Source organism: Coptis chinensis, chromosome 4 (genome assembly GCF_015680905.1).
Source record: "Coptis chinensis isolate HL-2020 chromosome 4, ASM1568090v1, whole genome shotgun sequence".
NCBI classification, from domain to species: Eukaryota; Viridiplantae; Streptophyta; class Magnoliopsida; order Ranunculales; family Ranunculaceae; genus Coptis; species Coptis chinensis.
In genome coordinates, this window is record NC_141459.1 from 58,725,077 (window position 1) to 58,741,884 (window position 16,808).

General features: G+C 36.5%; 2 protein-coding genes and 1 pseudogene across 3 annotated transcripts; all 3 read right to left on the reverse strand.

Moving 5' to 3' along the window:
- Positions 1 to 5: 5 nt before the first annotated feature.
- On the reverse strand, positions 6 to 614 carry LOC147504188 (uncharacterized). Its single transcript, XM_086605088.1, has one exon. The coding sequence runs from the start codon at positions 612 to 614 to the stop codon at positions 6 to 8; it is 609 nt and encodes a 202-aa protein (XP_086461214.1).
- Positions 615 to 1,364: 750 nt separating this feature from the next.
- On the reverse strand, positions 1,365 to 11,612 carry LOC147504189 (glutamine--tRNA ligase, cytoplasmic-like; annotated as a pseudogene). Its single transcript, XR_015220990.1, has 14 exons — positions 11,553 to 11,612; positions 11,233 to 11,304; positions 11,042 to 11,140; positions 10,844 to 10,939; positions 10,280 to 10,433; positions 10,145 to 10,200; positions 9,903 to 9,993; positions 9,739 to 9,825; positions 9,224 to 9,421; positions 7,837 to 7,968; positions 7,581 to 7,717; positions 7,227 to 7,326; positions 6,362 to 6,457; positions 1,365 to 5,545 (listed from the first exon to the last, which is right to left on the reverse strand). The product of XR_015220990.1 is annotated as a glutamine--tRNA ligase, cytoplasmic-like (transcript).
- On the reverse strand, positions 11,432 to 16,808 carry LOC147504190 (mannose-6-phosphate isomerase 1-like). The gene is made up of 7 exons (XM_086605089.1): positions 16,487 to 16,808; positions 16,043 to 16,312; positions 15,696 to 15,714; positions 14,948 to 15,133; positions 13,059 to 13,253; positions 12,033 to 12,299; positions 11,432 to 11,922 (listed from the first exon to the last, which is right to left on the reverse strand). Exons 2-7 carry the CDS (start codon positions 16,288 to 16,290, stop codon positions 11,614 to 11,616), a joined length of 1,224 nt encoding a protein of 407 aa, XP_086461215.1. The 5' UTR covers positions 16,291 to 16,312; positions 16,487 to 16,808; the 3' UTR covers positions 11,432 to 11,613.

The window sequence follows — 16,808 nt, forward strand, 5'->3', positions numbered from 1 at the left end:
CATTATCAATGCATACAATCCAAACTTCCAAGCATACCCGGGAAGCCACGATTTTCACCTTGTGCAAATAGACGTTGAATATCTTCTTCGTTTGGAGCCCTCAAATATTCTTCCTCGAAGACCACCAACACGGCATCACAAAAATGCCTCAAGCTTTCGAAAAGGGTGCTCTTTGCGATTTGAACATATTCATCCCACGCATCCGCACCACAACCATATGCAAGCAAACGAATACAAACAACCACCTTTTGCATACCTGTCAAACATGCCTTTCCAATGCCATCAACCTTGTATGTGAAGTATTTGTCATGGTCGGAGACAGCTTTCAAGATTCGGAGGAAGAGATGGCGTTGCATCCTAAACCTCCTACAGAAGATATCAAGGGGATAATTCGGGTTTTGCACGAAGTAATCCCTCATAATCCTATTGTGAGTGTCGATTCGATCACGATAAATACACTTTCTACCGGAGACCGAGCCTCGATGATCACGAGTAGCTTCGTGCATGTCTTGCAACAACAAGAAAATAGGTACGAATATGTTCTCATCGTCATTCACCATGTTCTCATCTTCGGATGAGGAGTTTGATTCAACATAACGAGAAGAAAAAGTCATTTTGAATGTGAGAAGAAAGGTTGCAAAGTTGAGAATAAATGCGAGAAGAAGGTTGCAAAGTTGAGAATAGTAATACAAAAAATGTGAATGAAGGCAAAGTTGAGAAATTTGTGGTCTATAAAGTTGACACAAGAAATGAGGTTGGTGGTTGAAGAGTTGATGGTTGAAGAGTTGAGGATTGAGATTTTGATGACAAGTAAGTACATGTGAGTGAAAAATTGGTTGAATTTGGCTAAGTCAAAATCGTGTGAGTGTCTGAAAGGTACGGACAGCATAATGTCTGCCGTCCGTCCATTTAATTAAAACGGGAGACAGACGGCATAATTTCTGCCGTCTGTATATAAATAACCAACAGACGACAGAAACTATGTCGTCCAAATCCCGGAACATATTATGGCAGCTGCAAACGAAAATCTTAAGTTTGGCTGGGTTTTTGACTCCTTCCAAATTTAAGACCCTTTTAGCAGCCCCATTGGAATGACATTTTTGTGGTTCGGGTGCTATATTTGCCTTAAGCAGCCTATATAGCCCCCCCACCCCCCCACCCCCCCCATTGGACTTGCTCTGAAGCAGTGTTCAAACACTTGAAATAATGGATCGGTCAATCATAGACAAAAATACTCTTTAATTCCGTTGAAAATATACATAGGAATTGTTCTAGTCCAATTATTTGAATAAAGACCAAACCAATTTGTCAAACTTGCGTTATTATTAGATTATATATATTGTTTTTAATTTTCTAATCGACCTGCAGAATCCACTTTTTCACCGATCACACAATGCTTAATCCTATCTTTGTTCTCTTCTTCCTCTCGTTGCTCCAACTGAACTTCAGGTACGAAGAAGCCCAATTTAAGCATTGCAGTACCACCAGCAGCACCAGATATACAGCTAACTCAACCTTCTTAAAGAACCTCAATGAAGCCTGTATCATACTCAGGAACAACACTGCCCTTACCAACTTCAATGCCACGACCATATTAGGTGATGGGACAGAACCAGTCACTACCCTTGCTCTGTGTCACGGGGACGTAACTCCATCAGAATGCCAGCCATGCATCAAAGCAGCTACCACAGACATATTTTAGCTGTGTCCCAATCAACCTACTGATTCAGAACTCTGGTACAGTTTTTGCATGACCAGGTACTCAAGAGAGAATTTCCTCACTAGACCAGATGATAATGTTCTGATCCTAATATGGGATGATCGTGCCGCTCCACAACCGGATATTTACAATGAAAAGGTCCAAGAAGTTGCACAGAATCTATCAGTATCTGCAGGGGCGTCCAAGGAAAGATATGCACTAGGAAGGACTAGCTTGTCAAGTACTGAAAAACTCGATGGCTACCAAGAATGCACTAGAAACCTTAGTAGCAGTATTGCACTAATTGTTTGATAAATGCAAAGAACGCTATACAGACTTGCTGTTTAGGAAAATGGGCAGGATGGATTGCAACACCAAGTTGTGCCATTAGATTCAATATTGATCCCATATACAATGAAAGTATTGTTTCTGCACCACAAATTGTTGGAAAATCTAAGTGTGTGAATAGAAAGTAGTCCCATATATGAAAGATAATGTATTTGAACAACTTTAAGAAGTTGGTCTAGTGGTACACATTTTGGAATCCAAGTTGGATGTGTAGGGTTCAAACCCACTCCCCAACAAAATAGACATAGGAATATATTGAATATTATATGGTCTATGATTGGGCCTTGGGGGTTTTGGATTTGTATGGTTGGGACTTAGTTTTTATTTTCAGATTTCATAGCCAGATATCAAGAAGTTACTAAGTTACTGACATTTACTTTTTAGATTACTGTTATTCTATTTTTTTCTCTGTTATAAAACTCTTTAAATATTGTCTTGGAAAGACATATTTGAAGAGACAAAGTGACTCTTGGAACAGATATGGTGGCCGTTTGAAGAGACACTTTCGTTTTATTTAAACCCTTGTCTTGTTCATTCAAAGAATGCTTAAAAAGATTTTTCGAATTCTCTAGGTAGATAAATAACTTTTGAGTGACTAAAACGTCCATATCTTTTCTCCTTGCTAATTTCTGAAGTTTCATTGAGTACAAAAATCCATTAAAAGGTTCGCTAGGGCTTCGAAGTTGTGGTGCTATGATTTCGAAGTAACTGATTGTTGTATCCTGGGAAGACAACACTTGAAAAACTGTGAGCACTCTGACAGGGGTGAAATTCATCTTTAGGGCATTGCATTTGCAATCCTCAATCATCAAGAGTAATTTCTTTTATTGTTATTTGTTTTATTCTATAAAACATCATCTTTTTTGTTTATACTGTTATCTATAAAATTTTGCTTTGTTCAATTATTCTATATTGGTGAAGTGTGGTTCCAACAATCTAAAGACGAATTTTTTTTTGTAGAATGGAACCAAATACTGGAAAATTGAATGCTGCCTATGAAAAGCCAGAGAAGTTCAATGGAAACGACTTCAAGCGTTGGCAACAGAAAATGTTTTTCTACTTGACAACATTGAATTTGGCTTGTTTCCTTAGAGAGGATGTTCCTACTGCTAAGGAAAATCCGCCTACCAAAGAAATGGTTATGGCAATTGATGCATGGAAACACTCTGACTTCCTATGCCGAAACTATGTTTTGAATGGGCTGGATGACACACTCTATAATGTGTATTCCCCAATGCAAACTGCTAAGGCACTGTGGGAATCACTTGATAAGAAATACAGGACTGCGGATGCCGGAATAAAGAAATTTGTTGTCGGCAAATTCCTGGATTTTAAGATGAGTGATGCCAAGGACGTTGTTAACCAAGTGGAAGATCTCCAAATCATTCTTTATGAAATACAGGCTGAAAGTATGATTGTCAATGAATCTTTTCAAGTGGCTTCAATTATTGAAAAGTTGCCTCCATCTTAGAAGGAATTCAAGAATTACTTTAAGCATAAACGTAAGGAAATGAATATGGAAGATCTGATTGCTCGTCTCCGAATTGAAGAGGATAACAAAAAGGGTGAAAAGAAGAATGGAGGCATATCTGATGCCAATGCCAACTTTGTTGAGGGAGAATCCTCTAAACCAAAGTCCAATTCCCAAATGAGAAACAAAAAGAAGAAAGGTGGGAAGAATTCCAACTTGGGTCCAAAGACCAAGACTTTCAAAAAGATGAAAGGCAATTGCTGGGTGTGTGGGAAACCAGGACACAAAGCAAAGGATTGTTGTTTCAGAAAGCAAAATCAGAATTCAAACCATGGGAACAAAGGAAATGAAGTGAATCTTGTTGACAGTTCTGCCCTTGTTGTTGTCATTTCTGAAACAAACATTGTCTGTGACACTAAAGGACTGGTGGATTGATACTGGTGTCACTACGCACATCTGTGGTGACAAAAATATATTCTCAACATATCAGCAAGTTCATACTGGTGAACAACTCTACATGGGAAATGCATCAGCATCTAATGTTGAAGCCAAAGGTAGAGTTACTCTAAAGTTCACTTTTGGAAAGGAAGTCACCCTCCTTGATGTACTCCATGTTCCTGAAATTCGAAAGAATTTGGTGTCGGGCTCACTCTTGAGCAAGAAAGGATTCAAGCTTTGTTTCGAATCTCATAAGTTTGTTCTCACTAAGGGAGGAATATTTGTGGGAAAAGGATATTAGTGTGATGGGTTGTTCAAAATCAAGTTGACTCTTTTATCTTTAATAAAGATGTTTCTACTTATATAGTTGAGTTATCTATGAAAGATGTTTCTACTATGAAAGAATAATTATGACTAATATTATAAAAAAAAGTTAAAACAAGAAGGATTGCTAGAGTCGCTATTAGTGGCGTAACTTTTGAAGATATACGACTGCAATTTCACTGATCTTATATTTTCAAGACTAGCTTCAATTTGCTGCAATACCAACGTGAAAAACCAAAAAACCAAAAAAGGATACACAGAGGTATGTAAAGATTCACAAAGTTCACCCTCAAGGCCTCAGATGGACTGAAGTAACACATGTGAACTGATACAAGTTTGGGATAAGTCTTTTGTTAAATTTTAGAAAGCACGATGTCCTGAAGCAAGATGTTGTCAGTTTCAGAAATACATAGAGTAAACTGCATGTCCTGTGAACTCTTAGGACAAAATCACTCATACCCCAAATGTCTCAAAAGATTATACAGCCATGCTAACTGCGACTACATATAGATATGTGCACTATAAAAATAACTACCCGGTACTTTTGTTACCCGATTCTATTTCTGAGTGATCTATTTTGGCAGAAGAGAATATGGTACGCTAACCTTTTACCCCTGGCTCAATGCCATACCCATATAGCTTACTACTAGCTAATGACACTAATGAAGCCCGAGTCGTTGAATATAGGTCGACACTGCAGCTCAAATACTTTGTTATTATTCAATATGTGCCAGCGCCACTCGCACCAAAAATAAAAAGCTCACATGTAGTCAATATCTCATTACAAGAAGGTTCGTACTATTTAGAGATGTTGTGCATGTGAAATGTGGTACGCCTCCATCCTAACATATGTGGATTAATTACATTAAACTTTGAATGCTCTATACTTTAATCAATAGTCATCTGAATTGTACTCACCAGACGATTTTTTTAGCAGAGCCCATAAAAATTTATCATATAGGTTTGATTGCATAAGCATATCATTTTGGTCATGTACGAATATGTGAAATCCTAAAGGAGTGCCAACATGAATTTAGATGCACACCTCAACAAGACCGATTTACTGGAAGCAAGGCCATAGTAGTCTTTGGAGTCCTTTGTTCGAAAATCAGAACGTTCAATGTACACAACATTTGAAAAAGGTACCAATTGTAAAACAGCAGATAAAAAAATTACTTGGAGGTCAATTAGTGCACACTCTATTAGAGATGTACTGCAATTGAAATGAACCACTTCAAATATAACACTGGTACAGCCGTACAGTTCTGTTAAGCAAAATAGAGCAAGTTAGTCATTTACACGGTTGATTGGTACACTATTGTTTAGAATCCAGACATAATGACAGGTGTGAAATGAGGTTATTCGAGTACATCCTGTTATGTTCTTGTGCATGAATGCAAGGGATACGGAACTTGTTGGACAAATAGCAAATGTGTCTTCAGACTTCATCTTGACCTAAACAATGGTTCGCCAATTCACACCTAATCTTTCCTAAGGACGCAAAGTGCAAAACCTTTAAGGAGGTAGCTAAAAAATAGAAAAATTTTGAAGATTCCAAGGCAGAAATTCCTATTTTTAGATTTCAAAACAAAGATATCCACAAAAGTCTCGTACTTTTGAGGGGTGGCTCCAAACTACCACCTTAGAGGGGTCCCCTAAAGATTTTTTGATTTAAGGCAAGTTGATACCAACTTTTAACTTGAGACTTTGAGTAGACTTGTTAAGAATGCAATGGAATTCCAGTGCAAGATGACTTTTTCAGTAAATTACGACGGACTTGCAAATTGCAATCACTTACGATTTTGTTTTAATTTCACCTCAAATAATTTTGTGAAATGACCATATTCAATTTCACGTAGTGAGCTGTGTTTAAAGATAAAAAATTACAAATGTCCCTATGATCTTAGCTCAGAGAAAAGTGAGGCATCCTTTTAGGTGCACGAGTTAGTTTTAGGGAGGATGTTTGTAAATGTGCATTCTATGCTTGACGAATTAGAAAATTTGAATAACAGACAATATCAAATTTTGTGCACTGACCTACTTAAAGCTTGAGTGTTGAGTTCAATAAATTCCACACTTACCTTGTAAATTGAAGATGCATCATCTGTTTGAGCATCGGGCCATTTCTTTGCATCGAGATCCATAATCAGATTGTCTTCTAGGTTTGTTATAACAACCTGAAAAAACAGAGTCAGTCAGCGCTCCTTGTCGATCAATTTCATTAAAGATCATAACAAAATCTTGTGTGGTCAACAAAAACACCTAACACTGGGTTAATTAGACTAAACCCCCCAAAGTAAGTACCAGTTTAGATTAACCCCTATTGTTTAAGTCTAATGATTTAAACAATAGGGGGTTTAGTCTAAACCAGTATATAGTTTGGGAGATTTTGTCTAATTAACCATTTATTTTATTCGGTGTTCTGGATAGATGCTTAATCTATTAATAACTCTTTCGTTCAGTGTATTTTCATCGAAATTTGGTAAGATAGTAAGATACTTGTAATTCCATTATAAACGTTAGAGAATCTCTTTTAAGTATGGTATTTGATCATCCTTGGTTGTGCTTTACAGTTTTTCAGTGTCCAGAGGCTTCAACTGTGAAGGAAGCTAATTTCCAGTAGGGTGCTTTGGCATGGCTAGGCAATCTGTAGCATAGTAAGATAGATCGTCTAGGCATTGGTAATAACAAAGCTAATATTGGCAAGTTTACTTGACTGTAAATTTTCTCCAGAGACTCTATCATGCCAAAAAGTAAAAAAACACTGCTTTCAGATTTCAGGTGCAACTTTTTTTTACCTTTCAGATGATGAGAACATACTTTGGTCTGAAATTTTACTCATATGATAAGATCCTTACTCTAAAAATTCTTCCATTTTCTAGGTTTCAATCTTTTCTAATAACCATCATTTATCAAAATTAAATTAAGAAGAAAAAAGAAATATACCTTCAGAGGATGCAACACTACCATTGCTCAATCTGCTGTTCTGTTTAGCTATTCCCTTATGTGATATTCAAGGTGATCCAAGCGGATCAAACTATTGTCACTGTGAAAGAAGATTTTATCATCAGTATCATGGATAAGGATGGATTAATAATGTTTGCAAATAAATATTGACCCATGACTTCATCTACAAACAGACGCAAACAAGCACACCAGCAGCTTTGGAACGTCCAATAACCTAAACAAGAACATCTCTTTACTATGACAGCTGCAACATTAAATCTAATGTTTCCCTTGCCCCTCAAGTCCTAAACCTCCATGCAAATAAATCATGTCAACATGCGGTAAACACACAACCTTCTAGTGATTCCAATTCCTCGAACGAAAGCATTAATTGAAGTTGATGTCACTCCTCTGCGCCTTAAACCAGCCAATGTCATTAGACGAGGATCGTCCCAACCGTCAACCCACTTGTCTGTCACAAGATGATTCAGCTACATTGAAAAAATTAAAATTAGGCAATTTTCCTGGTATAATCTTGATGCGCATCGCAGAACATTACATATTAGATTCAAGCTTTATGTAACCTATTTTATGAAACAAATGGGTGTACCTTCCACTTTGACATCACCATGTTAGTCACATTTAAACATGAATACTCCCAGACATATGGTTGGTATAGATCCAGTGCGTCTAACAACCAGTAGTATGAAGCACGTCGAGTCTTGAATTCAAGTGTACACAACTGTAACAAAGAATCAAACGAGCATTATCAACCATGCAGATGACATTGTGCTTAAAGAACTAATAAAATTATTTCTCTTTAAGACGTCCGAGCAAATGACATTGTGCTTAAAGAACTAATAAAATTATTTCTCTTTAAGACGTCCATACAGCCAAATGGCAAAGTAGATGCCTATACATAAGCAGATACATGCATATAAACATATTAACTGAGTATACTTTATACGTACAGAATATCAGCAATTTATAATTTGATTGTTTCATAATATGGTTAGCATTCATCTTAAGCAATAAGTCCTGGCAATGAACGTCTTTCATATCATTTTATTATTTCACTCCAAATTAACAAAAGCTAAATAAGAATGATGGTACCGTGGCAAGTGTTTCAGTGTCCGACATGGGCAAAAAGGTGTCCGACATGATGAGTTCAAAGTACATTACGAGAAAAATGTAAGCATCATCAAAAATAGAAAATAATGAAACTTTATTATTGATGCATTATAAACACAGGGCTAGGAACATTTATGCACAACAAATGTACAATCAAGATGGAATCTACAGCTGTTCATGCAGATCTGCACCAATCTGACTGCAGTTTTCAAATATATAGGTCAAGATCATGAATTTTAACACATCACTCATGTGTCAACTTCACCCCTCCGAACCAGCGAAATGTGACACTAATAAACAAAAATAAAAGGAATGGAGCTAGCAGTCGATATAATCAAACACCAAGGCAAGGCTTGCGCTACAAACTGAAGCCTTATGCCATCCGAATGGTAGCACAAATCAGCATCTCACTAGACTGTGTGCAAGGCTGCAGAGAGGAGCATTGTCACTAGGCCTTCAAAAGTTCAACTCTAGGCTAGATTTCTGAGGAGAAACGCTCAAAAACGTAACTCAACAAAAACTGAATATGATAAACATATTTCAGGAAAAAATAAATAAATAAACAATCATAATAATAATAATCTGCCAAAATTCTATCATAAACCGGCGTAGAAACTCAAGGTAAGATGGTCCAAACTAGTGAAACAAAAAACAAAATAAAATAATGCTATTAGTGAGGTAACATTCCGAATGTGTGACATTTTCAAGAGAATCCACAATGCAATGAGCAAAATCATAACTAGGATAGATACACCATTTGTCCCCTGCATGTGGATTGGGGACTAAACTGGATAAAAGTATGACAAACCAAAAATAAGAAACCTTTTAAATTTGAACAATAGAAAAAATTTCATAACTACACTTGCCTTTATGCGAGATGCTATGAGATCATACATGTTACAATTATCACTCTGCATATCTTGCTTCATTCTAAGTGTCGCTTTGCCTTCTTCAATCAGTCCTTGTCTCATATCATTAAAAAGCTTCAGAGATTCTTCCTTGGGTCTGTCTCTCCAAGGGCTATTCACCTTTTTCTCCCTGTACTCCTTAACCTCCTCAGGATTCTACAACAATATTAAACAGTAAAAGTATATTAACAAAAATACCAAAAAAACAAATCTCCAGCTAAGAAGTCTCAGTCCCTTACTGATTGCCCTACTTTTTTTCAAAAAACAATATAATTAAACATTATACACCTTCAGAGCAAGATAAAGCTACAAAACTAATCAGTTTACAAGGTCAGCCTTGCTATTGCCAGTAAATAGACAGTTTTATATTTGTCATAGATTCAGTCAACACATCAAATTGTAAATAAAACTATAACATGTTACTAGCTTCAGACTGTTCAGACGTTATTGAGAATGATTAGTAGTTCAACAACCTGGTGATCCACATAGGCATAACCCCTCCGTATCAGCTCTACAGCTAGATCATGCAATTCTTGGAAATAATCACTAGTGTAAGTGATCTGCATTTAAGACAAAGTGTCGAAGGTTTTTCAAAGCACTTGTAAAAGTCAATCTTTCCATAAATAATGAGACATACCTTGAAAGGTTCCCAACCCATCCATTGGACAATTTCTTTTATGTGATCAATATATTCTTTCTTTTCAGCCTCAGGGTTCGTATCATCAAACCTAAAGGCCCAAGTAACAAGGTCAAAAAATTAAACAAACTGGGAGTTCGAATAGGTAGGGGGGGAGGATTACAGTGTTCTAGATAAATGTTTTTTGTCAAGTCATAAGCATTATTCCATAAGCGAAAAAGGAAATCTTAGAGGGACCTTACCGCAAGTAACAACATCCATCTCTCTCTTTTGCCAGGCAAAAGCTAACAAACATAGCCTGTAAAACTACTAGTAATTGATCAATTATTCCCAAAGAAAATAAAAATCTCAAGAAACTCACTGAAAGAAGATATTACCTTAGCATGACCTATATGTAGGTATCCATTCAGTTCTGGGGGGGAAACGAGAAAAAACTCTGCCTCCTGTTGCTTTCAAGTGCTTATCAAGCATTTCCTTTGTATTACAAACCCTTAGCACAGGGCGGTCGCTGAAAAATACTTCAGTATGCACCTGAAATGTACAACAAGAAACATCTGAGCAAATCAATTCTACAGAAACAAACAATAATAAAGAAAACACAATTTTCAACATTTCTATATAAAATACTATTGTACTCTTGCCAAAATTTCAAAATTAAATGAAGCATGAGTCATGGATCATGGATCATGCCATCACGGAAAATCCACTGTGGCACGGAAGGAGTACATGGACAGCAAGGGTCACGTTAGAACAACAATAAACAGCATTATAAAAACGAAATTGTTATGAGCTAAATGCGTCCACAAGGTTATACAGCTCACTCTTAGAACAACATTAAACAGCATTCTAATACAATATTGTTATGAGCTAATGTGTGCACGAGGTTATACAGCTCACTGGGAAAATGAAAAACATAATACCGAAACTGTTCCATTACATACCTTCAGATTTTCCTCCGGTTTAGGGAATATTAGAAAAGGATTAAGTTCTTCTTCAGAGGGAACTGCTGTAGGCACATCCACTACTTTAGCTTGAACCTAAAAAATTTGCCCAATAGGAAAAAAAAATTAACAAACGAAAAGCTCAGGAAATTGATATAAACTCAAAATCAAGTGCATGGCAGACAGAATTGCTCACACCTCTGCTTTAGCAAGCTTCTTTTTCTGTTTTATAGGTTTTTCATCATCTGCTGCAGTCCTCTCACCCACCAGCTCGTACAGCTTCCTAAGAATCTCTTCCTATTATAAAGAAGTATATAACCAGAATAAATTAGAATAACAAAGCATGGAAACAAGTAATACTATGCAATAACAGGTTCTTAGTGTGTCACCTTAACAGTCTTTGTATCAACCCAAGGAAGTATTTTTCGCACAATATTATTAAAGCCATATGTGTTGAGTTCCTATAATTAAACACACTAATGAGCATGTTTGAGTCGAACCTCGGTGAGTTGCTCGCGAGTTACTCGGCTTGATGACCAGCCCTACTTGAGAGAAGATCTAATGAATAGAAGATATCACTACAAGACAAGTATGAAACTCTTTCGATGTAATCTTTATTCTTAGTACTATGGTATTTGGCGTAAAATGCGCTTTTCTAGTAGTATATATGATTGGTGCTTTTACAAGGTGATACACAAGAGGTAGATACAGAGAGAGTAAGAAACAACACCAACTCCATAAGATACAAAACTAAAATGGTGCTTCTCATTTCACAAGAACTTGCTATTCACGCCAGCCCTATACAACTGTAGGTCAGATATACAAGCTATGGTTATCTGGGTGTCAGCTGGAACAAAGATAACACTGCCCTCTTTTAATTCTTCGTTGTTGGATGATTCCATTTGCATTGTCCCTTGTCCACACATTACGATGAAAATGGAGGGTCCTGAAATTGCAGGAAATACTGTTGTTGCACGTTGAGGTAGAACACAACAGTCAACCTCAAACTCGTCAAAAGGTGGTGAGTATCTTTTAGTGTATGGGTCCAACGGAATTCCTTGCAGAATCTCTGGATGCCCCTGCAAAATATTTACAACTTTTAGCAATACTAGTAAGAAAACAACACTATATTTTTTAGCCGTATTGCAAAGGAACTACCCATTTCAGGATGAATATGAAAGCAACCTACCTGTTTGTACGTGAGCATGGAACAGAGAGTTGGAACGTCCCGGAGTTTGGGGGTGAGGCCAGCACGCACGACATTATCTGAAGTTGCCATACATTCCATGCATTCTCCACTGAGATATGCATGGGGTTCGTTTGCTCCTAGATACAATGCTTCACCAGGATTGAGTATCACGTAATTCAAAAAGAACGTTGCAGCAACACCAATATCATTTGGATATTGCTTCTCTAGACGTAACACCAGTTCTTCTTTGTCCGTCAACTGTCTAACCTGGTGTGAAGGGCCAATGAAGTATCAACGTTTGGTCAAGGAAAGAAAATGAACGAGTTCCTACAGAATATATAACCATAGACCGAAGGGCAATTGCAGAGTTTGAATAAATGAAGCGCAATCACACAACAATTTTAAAGTTCCCAAGAAATCACCACTACTTAGCAGAACATTGTAAATAATAGTAATGGGAAAAAAAACTCAAAGAGATCACCAATACTCGGCACCAAGTTGAAGAATAGTCGTGGTGTAACTAATTTACTAATTTACAGGAAAGAAATAAAAGCCGTCGGGCCAAGGTCTAGTTACAAGCAATTATGCACACGAGGTACAAATATATATTTTGGAACCTAATTCATAAATCCATGTCGATCTTAGGGTTTGAAAACTTTGTTCTTTGACCAATAACACAATTCACCCAATGAATTCTCATAGAACACCTTTCCCTCAACGTGCCTACTTTCATTTGTCAAACATACGGTAATATATGAGTATAGGACTACATCTCACTTTATATACTAAAATAACTTCGGAAATAGAACCATAACACAATTCTAACAAAAATGTAAACATAAAATTTGTAATTAGAAGGGGGGAACCACCTCAAAGTAGAAATTGCATAAAGAACCTAAAAATATTAATAAACTAATTTGGGGCGTAATCTCTAGAATGCATCATGCAACTTACTGAAATGTGAAAGAGAAATAAAGGATCTAATAAGTTTACCACAAAAAGGAATCAAGCATCTCAAACCAGTACCTTCTTTTCCATGCTAGAGACCACTTCAGAAACTATATCTTTTTCTACTGACATAAGTTGGGTGAAAATTGACCTAAGAACAGTTTTTACTCTCTCCACTCCTGCATGCTTATCTAAATGTGTCACTTGGTCAGCGTTTACATTACCAACCAATTCTACAATCTCAGGAACACCACATATCACATCCTTCAACTCCTGCCCAGACATAATGAAACCACATATTAAAAATAGCTAGGATCAACTTCCAAAACCTTAAGCAAAAAGAACAAACAAGAGACTTACAGGATGTTCCCACAAAATGTGCAGTTAGTAGCTAAGGTCCAGAGACTCGGCCAAGTTTCATTTCGTATTTTTACTTGTGATTGTTGCAACACAACAACTGATTTTTCTATATTCTCTACATAGTCTTCTCAACATACCAGCCTATTATCATTTACTTATTTACACATCATCACCACAAAATACTAGCCTCTTTTTATTTACTTAATTATATATCATTTACGCATAATACCAGTCTATTCAACATTTCAGTCACCCTACAAGATTCAGCTAAATTTTAAAAGAACTTTGATGGGTTAGATAAAACAAATTTGGCTAATTTTTTAGAAATTACATGATTAGTAGACCATTCCATTGTCAAACAAAATTTTGTAGGCGCATCAAATCATCATGAATGAGGGCAGGCCTGCCCTTGGCACAACCTTAAGGTTGCCCATTCTGACCTGGAGGTCCCAGGTTTGAATTGCGGAAAGAGCCTCTTGCTTGTGATGTAAGGCTGCGGTCAAACAACAGGTGTTTCAAAACAAAAACATCCCAAGGAAAAATAATCACCAAGATTCTAGACACCATTCCTAAATTTTCCTTTTTCTAACCTTTGCTCCGAACTCTACTTTGGTAGATGTGACAAGACTAAGATGATTCATTTGTAGCGTACGACTTGGTCATCTGATATACAACCTCGAGGAATTTTTGGTGATGAGATGCATTATAACCGATGAGCGATTATGTTTAATGTGAAATCTAATTTTACATATTCGTCCTTCCAACAATCTAAACTTTTTCTATTAGTATCTGCTATGTATATATCTTAGTAAAAAGTGAAACAGAAAGTCACCGCTGATAGATGATAATACCAATTAAGTCAAAAGGTTCTTGTGATGCTGTAACTCTTAACTGTGAACTGTCAAACTTTCACAGATTTCAGATTTGAACATACGTTTTTTAATAATTAGAAAGCCAGTGGCATGCACCTAGGATTTTATTTTTTATGTTTTTGACACTTAAGAGTGATTGCAGCTAGGGCAGGGAATTGAACCCAACCCGAACCTGAATATGTTGGGTTCGGATACATTTTTCTAACCGTAATTAAATTCAGGTCGGATACAGTTATTGATAATTCGGGTTCAGATACATGTTTTCGATAACTTTTTACACTTTTAGTGTTACCCGACCAGGTTTGGGGTTCGGATTCGGGTGAAATATTTGCAAAAAATTCGGATTTGGGTTCGAGTTCGTATATAGGCATATCCGACTTGAACCCGACCCGTTCCCTGCCCTAATTGCAGCCTCACAAGGTTCAACCTCTGTATTATATATATATCTCCCCTTCTCCTACCACCCCTCAAGTTTCAAGCTTACACCAAGTTCCATCTAATGGTAAAACCAAAAAGGAAACACCATGCCATTTATGGTAAACTTGCGACAGAAAATAGGCAGAGCCAAAGGCACAGTAGTAGTAGAAAACAGGTAGGAAATTAAAAATCATTCGTATTCACCCATCATAAATAAACAATACCAAACGAGGTTCAATAAAGAGTCAAAATGGAAAACATAAGAACACTAGAACAACGAATATGCATTTTATCAATTAGTTAAAACAGGTCTATTACCTGGAGACTGACAAACCCACATAAGGCCTCAAACTCTGTAAGTGCCAAAGCCATCTCAGGTTTGTGATTACCATCTTTGTATATGCTCGGATGTGAATCATGCAATGTCCTCACCAATTCCTTGTCTGGATGAGCCTGTATTGATAAAGCCTTTGCAACAGAAAGCACCTGAGCACAACGAGAGAATTTTCAATAAAAAATTATTAATAAACCCAAGCAACCAAGAAACAAACAAATCTATTAACAATCTGAACACCTCAAAATCAGATCAAACTACATCCAAAAGCCATAAAATGTCAACGCGTTGAGCAAGATACTAATAATTTCCATATAACCATCTGCTCGCAAGTCGCAACAGACCACTAGAGATGGAATGACTGATTATAATGCCTATACTACATCGTTTCAAGCCCATTAAAAGCCATATACTCATGTTTTACATTAAAGTTTGGGTAGATCAAGAAGATGGTCATCGGATCAGTCACATTTTTTCAAAGCTTCTTCAGCAGACAAGTTGCAGAACTTCTTTAAGATTACTCTGATCACGGAGGGGTTCTTCAACATCATGGAATAGACACGAACTCTAGGAGGGATAAGCACAGTAGTGTTATATATTAGCAATATATTATTGCACAAATATGTTGAGGAAATTTGATGCCCATGGTGAGACATTCTTTTAGTATTTTTACTGTTTTAGAAATTATCTACTGTATATCTCCATTTCAATTCTCTATCTCAACTTGTGGACCAATTTAATTATATCTAGGCTGTAATCAATCATTACAACCATCACAACATAAACCATATTTTCAATAAAGAAAAACAAAACCAAAATCATATATTAAAATTTAATTTCTACTTTTCTACCCAAACAAAAAACCTACCGGTTTTGTGAAGGTAACTAGGTAACCTTATTGATTTTTATAAAAAGGGAACATTATTATTACCCAATTTCAATTAAATTGATTGGTGGTTTATTTTAATTGTTTAAAGCTATGCTAAAGTATTTGATCAAAGAAAACCCCAACCAAGTAGTAAAACACGATCATGTTGTTAGTGTTGAAGTAGGATCGAAAACCTTCTTTCCAAGAACACTAGGATTTTCCGAAATCCATGAACTCAACTGTCCACCCGTTAAACGAAGGCCCGGAATCATGTGTTCCCATCCAAATCTCTGCGTATGGTTTATCAACTACAACTACGATATCCAACCCAGAATTCAAAGAAAACAGCCTTGCAACTTGAGATTCTTTTCCCACTTTCCCCCAATCATAGTTTTGCACTGAACATCTCAATCTTTGAGGTAACAACTTCTTCTTACTTTCAACTACCTTTTCTCCCATGTTCTTCCTTCAATACATTTCTCTGAATACAAACATCAAACACATGCAGTAACCTTTAATACCAACCAAATAATATAAAATAAATATATATAAAGTAATTATTCAAAAAAGGAGTTGAAAGCTTCTCACACAAACTCCACAAAGGGTCTGTTTGAAAGTGGGTAATAATTTATGGGCTCAAGTGGAAAAAAGTTACCATACAGTTGTTGAAGTTGTAGAGAAATGGCAGCAGCTAGTTTCTTATTTCTTCTTGTTCCTTTTGTTAGGTTTCTTATAGTAATGGAAAGTGCATGAAAACAGAAGTTGCCAAATTGGAGATTGTTGGGAGTTGAGTTGTGAAAATGTTATATCTGTTTAAACGTTGTCAATTTCTGGTGAAGTTCGGTTTCAAAATTAACCTGTCTAGCCGCATTCGTAGAAGCAAATTTAGGATTTCGGATGCGGAATACCACGCATCAGCGGTCCTGTCCCAGGCCGAGTTTTTTTTTTTTTTTTTTTTTTTTTTTGGAATGGTTGTG